Source organism: Suricata suricatta, chromosome 3, assembly GCF_006229205.1.
Source record: "Suricata suricatta isolate VVHF042 chromosome 3, meerkat_22Aug2017_6uvM2_HiC, whole genome shotgun sequence".
Classification (NCBI taxonomy): Eukaryota; Metazoa; Chordata; class Mammalia; order Carnivora; family Herpestidae; genus Suricata; species Suricata suricatta.
Window position 1 is genome coordinate 171,270,303 of NC_043702.1, and position 5,438 is coordinate 171,275,740.

At 55.3% G+C, this 5,438-nt stretch overlaps 1 protein-coding gene across 2 annotated transcripts in view; it reads left to right on the forward strand.

Moving 5' to 3' along the window:
• The window catches only part of CFAP45 (cilia and flagella associated protein 45), a 21,940-nt gene extending 16,878 nt beyond the window's left edge, over window positions 1-5,062 (forward strand). Inside the window, exons 8-10 of one of the 2 annotated variants that reach the window (XM_029935838.1) lie at window positions 1,767-1,913; window positions 4,311-4,424; window positions 4,849-5,046. In XM_029935838.1, the coding sequence (XP_029791698.1) occupies window positions 1,767-1,913; window positions 4,311-4,424; window positions 4,849-5,046 (459 nt within the window). Of the gene's footprint in view, window positions 1-1,766; window positions 1,914-4,310; window positions 4,425-4,848 lie in introns of both variants that reach the window. The other variant, XM_029935837.1, reaches the window with a different exon arrangement.
• Window positions 5,063-5,438: the final 376 nt, after the last annotated feature.

Sequence of the window (5,438 nt, forward strand, 5' to 3'; positions counted from 1 at the left end):
CCCACGTCGGGCTCTGTGCTGACAGCTCAGAGCCTGAAACCTGCTTCAGGTTCTGTGTCTCCCTGCCCCTCCCCCACTCATGCACGTGTGCGCATGTGCTCTCTCTCTCTCTCAAAAATGAATAAATGTTTAAAAAAAATTAAAGAACAAAGACTTTGCGTCGGGACCTGAGAATGTGCCCCGTCAGATCATAGGGGCTTTGAAAGGCTCGGGCTCCTTCCTTAGAAGCGATCTTGTCCCTCAGGGTCAGGTGCCCGGACCTCCATCATTCATTGTGTTTCTCTGTGTGTATTTTTTTTTTTTTTTTTTTGCTCACATGCCACACACTTTGGTTCCCCCTTTCCCTGTTCTAGTGAATTGAGTATTTGCAGTTTTCCTCTCCCGGGGCTACATGTTGCCAGAGAAGGCAGGAAGTGTGACGTGGTCCCCGTGCTCTGGCTGGGACAGAAAAAACACACAGGAATGACTGGGGAGCTACAAGGCAGTACCTAACCAAGTCCCAGTGGCTTCGGCCCCATCTTAAATGCAGAGGGGATTCGGAAATGCAGAGAGAACTGGCAGAGAATCTTCTGGGGAAAATTGGAACTTTAATTAATTAATTAATTTTAATTTTTTTGTTTAAATAGTTTATTACCAAGTTGGTTTCCATAGAACACCCGTGCTCTTCCCCACAAGTGCCTCCTCCATGCCCATCACCCCCCCTTCCCCTTCCCCCCTCCCTCCTCAGCCCTCAGTTTGTTCTCAGAATTCAAAAGTCTCTCATGATTTGCCTCACTCACTCTCCCCAACTCTTTCCCCCTCCTTTCTTCTTCCCATGGTCTCCTGTTAGGTTTCTCCTGTTAGACCTATGAGTGAAAACATATGGTATCTGTCCTTCTCTGCCTGACTTATTTCACTTAGCATGACTCCCTCCAGGTCCATCCACGTTGCTACAAATGGCCAGATGTCATTCTTTCTCATTGCCATGTAGTACTTCATTGTATAGATATATATACCACATTGTCTTGATCCACTCATCAGGTGATGGACATTTAGGCTCTTTCCATGATTTGGCTATTGTTGACAGTGCTGCTATGAACACATGCTCCTATGCACCAGCACTTCTGTATCCCTTGGGTAGATCCCCAGCGGTGCTATTGCTGGGTCACAGGGGTGGAACTTTAATTTAGCAAGACCAGTTTCCAAGATTCTGGAACTGGAGTTTGTTAGCTGGATGGCCCTGGACAAGTCACTCAAACTTGGGGCCTCAGTGGCTTCATCTGCAAGAGAGACATGATGAGCTTTACCTTTCAGGGGTTTGGGGAGCACATTTAGGTTTCAGAGCTGGGCTGTATAAAGTGCCCAACGGATGGAAAGCATTCAGTGGGGCAATGCTTTATAATTTCAGTCATCACCCTTGAGTTAGAGACCAGAAGCTCAGGATTGAATAAGAGAAGGAAAGTGAAGGCAGAGGAGAAGCCCAGGAGCGGTGGGTAGGACTTCGCAGGACCCGTGGGGGATGCTGGGAAGAATTTTAAGAGCCTCCACTTCCCTGAGAGTGTATAGAAATCAATGGTGTCTGGCCTGCCACCAAGCCAAGTGGGTACAGGCAGCAAAGAGGGGCTGCGAGGAGTTGCTGGGGACGCTTGAGAGCCATTTGACCCGAGGCCAGCAGTGGTGGCTAGACCACAGACGGTGTGAATCCCCCTGCATCGGTCTGTGTCTGCCCTGACGGCCAGCGTCTCTGCTCCCCTTCCACTTGGAGGCTCTTTTCCTTCTGATGGCAGGACTTGGAGCGAAGGCACCAGGAGAAGCTGAAGATGCAAGCCGAGATTAAGCGCATTAATGACGAAAACCAGAAACAGAAAGCAGAGCTGCTGGCTCAGGAGAAGCTGGCGGACCAGATGGTGATGGAGTTCACCAAGAAGAAGATGGTAAGTTTTTCCTTCCTTCCTTCCTTCCTTCCTTCCTTCCTTCCTTCCTTCCTTCCTTCCTTCGAGGGCAAGTGGGGAAAGGGCAGAGAGAGATGGGGGACAGAGCATCTGAAGCAGGCTCCATGCTGTCAGCACAGAGCCCAATGTGGGGCTTGAACTCATGAACCGCCAAGATCATGGCTTGAGCCAGAGTTGGACGCTCAACCGACTGAGCCCCCCAGGTGTCCCTGAAGACAGTAGGTTCCTGAGCCCTGGGACCTCTGGCCATGAACAGAACGTCTACAACATGGAGAGGCAGGGCTGAGATCTGAGGGGACTCTCCGCAGGCAGCCCTGCCTCCCTTCCAAAATTGACGTCCTTCCTTTAAGGACCTGGCTCCTTTTCCTCTTCATCTTTGGCCGGTCCACTTAGTCATTAACAGAGAACAGGCTGGAAGGGACACCCAGTTTAGGGCGTTATATTCTTGTTAACACCTTTGATTAGACGTTGGATGAGGGTCAGGCACAGGCAGGGAACAGAATGAAAAGTATTGGGGAACGTGAAGTTTTTGTGGATTCCTGGCGGCCTGCATAATTATATCCCCAGTAATCACAGGCCACCTGCCCCGTAACTTTCTTGTGAAAGTTCCTGATTGGGCATCCTGTCCTGGGTGTTAGAGCCTTGTCCCGCAGCATTGTGGGAACCGTAGCACAGATGAGGCGCAGAGCAGAGGATTGGGGGAGAGGCCGCGCATGTCCTGTGGGATCGCTCAGGATCCGGGCTGAGAACCGGAGCGACCAGGGTCAGGGAGGAGTGGAGAGCCACCAGAAGCTTGTCAGCCCCGCTCAGATGGAGCGAATGTGGAGTTACGTGAAAGGAGAAGGAAGTTGAAGGTGGCGGGAAAGTGATTCCGTTCTTCACACGTCTGCCTCCCCTGCTAGCTGTGAGGCCCCGTGACGGGGAGCACAGCCCGTGATGGAGACCACAGCCCGCTTCTCTGTAGTAGCGATGGGCGGGGGCGGGAGCGCAGGTGCTCTGAAGAAGCGCGTCAGATCCACCTGTTTGCTCCAAACACAAACCACAGAGAATGAAGCTCAGCAAAGCTTTTTTTATTTGTTTATTGTTTGGCTTAGGCTTGCTTATTGGATGCCAGGAGATGCAGGCAACAGCAGGAACGGAGACTGGGGGCAGGGTGGGGGGCAGGGATGGTTGGGGGCGGGGAAGGTTAGGCATCATGAAGCTGCCGTACCTCGGGAGCTCAGTGTGCACAGGCTCTGTGTTCTCTCGCGGGACCATCACGACACCTTGTAAACCCTGTCACTGACTGATTCGAAGCACCCCGAATGCTTTGCTGCGTGTCCGACGGCAGACCCGGCCGCGTGTATCTGGAACAATGCCGTGCTCTTTGTGCGGAACTCAGCCCCCGCTTCCCGAATGGGCGATGCAGTGCCGATAGGCCGGTCTCGTGTGGGAGCTGGTGGACAGTTGGCGGGCTGCGGCAGCGCCCGTGGCGGTCCTGACCGGAGATGAGGGGGCAAAAGGACAGGGCCCTGAGAGTGGCTGTTGGGGACAGCTGGGACCTTGAGCAAAGCTGGAGGCATGGACTGGTCGGGAAGTCACCAGAGATTTCTGAGCGGGACAAGAGCAGGGCTGGTCTTCACACATGGAAGGGACATTGCGGGGAGGAGCTGGCATAGGCTGGCAACCGGCAGAGGGGCTGGGCACTCTGGCACGCCCACAGCCCGCCATACCCATATCACGTATATCACAAGACTCACCAAGCTGGGGTCTCTGTTCTTGGAGCCGGGGCTGCCCCTAAAGGCAGAGATTGGCTGTGGAAGCCTCCAGAGTTCCCTGCCCTGCCATCTAGGGCGAGGTGGGACCCACACCAGCTGCCGACCACCGCAGGACTGACCAAAGCGTGGCTGGCTGTGTGCCCAGGGACTAACGAGATGACTTCCACCTGCCGCACTTTACATGGCAGGCAGGACGCCGAGGTTCCTTGTAGAAACGCGCCTACCGGCCTTGCTGCTTGGACTTGGTCTGCAGCGCGACTGATGGCGGGTGAAGGCTGGGCTTGGGATGCCTGCGTTCAAGTCCTCTGTGGTAGCTGACTGGCTAATGTCATCTTAGGCAGGCCCCTTGCTCTGTCTGGGCGTCCAGTTCCTCGTCTATAATAACTCATGAAATGTGGGGGGGCCCTCTGGGTTCCTGTAGCGGGAAGCATTCTGTAAATGGCGAGGCATTTTGCAATGCTACTTTGGCTTTATGTCCACGCATTGCTAGTTTCGGTTTGTCCTACCCTAAAAGGAGTCAGGGAGGCTATGGGAGACGTGGACCAGACCGCTGCAGGGACTTGGTGTCTCCGCAAGGCTGCAGCAGTGCAGGCTGTTCTACAAGACCTTTTTTTCCTGGCAGGCTCGAGAAGCGGAGTTTGAGGCCGAGCAGGAGAGAATCCGGAGGGAGAAAGAGAAGGAGATCGCCCGTCTGAGGGCCATGCAGGAGAAGGCCCAGGACTACCAGGCCGAGCAGGTACCTCCTTAGTCTGGGCTCCCCTGTGCCCCGAGAGGCCCCCACTCCCTTAACTGTCCCGTTGACAGCCTGCGAAACCTCCCCGGAGGGCAGAGGGGCGGAGGAGGGGGGTGCACATTACTGAGATCTGAGCACTCCGAGGGTCAAGGGCCCGGCACCTGCAGGACCGCCTGGAGGTGTTGGAGGTCTAGGGAAAGAATTGGGATCTGTGGTCACGAGGGAGGGCATGGTGACCCCGCGGGGTACCTGCAGACCAGAAGGTTCTACGAGATTCCATGAACTCTTTCCTGCAATGACCTGGCTGCCAGAGAAACCCAGGCACGCCTCAAAGCCGGCTGTGTCGGAGTCTGCCGCTGCCGGCGTCTTCCGAAGGGGCCCGGGCCGGCTGGCACCCTCGCTGGTCTCCCCACCCTCTCCTTCCCAGGATGCCTTGCGGGCCAAGCGCAACCAGGAGCTTGCAGACAGGGAGTGGCGCAGGAAGGAAAAGGAAAACGCACAGAAGAAGATGGAGACAGAGGCCAAACTGCGCGAAAGCCGGCTGCAGCAGGTGGCATCCAAGGAGCACGCAGTGGCCGTCCAGGTGCAGCGGGACCGGGACGAGTTCGAGAGGATTCTTCGGTAGGTGGGGCTGGGCACCTCGGCCTCCTTTCCCTGTCCTGTGGCAGGGGTGGCCCGCGCTGGGGGGAGAGGCCCCTGCTGGCGTGCGCACGGACTGAGAGGCGTTTCCTCCTGCCGGGATGCTGGAGCCAGTCCGACTGGATGGAAAGTTGACATGTTTCAAAGACAAGAATTGGGAGCCAAGAATTTTTAAAAAAATTTTTTAATGTTTGTTTATCTTTTAGAGACCGAGCATGAGAGGGGGAGGGGCAGAGAGAGAGGGAGACACAGAATCCCAAGCAGGCTCCAGGCTCTGAGCTGTCAGCACAGAGCCCAACGAGGGACTTGAACTCACAAACCACGAGGTCATGACCTGAGCCGAAGTCGGACGCTTAACCGACTGAGCCTCCCAGGCGC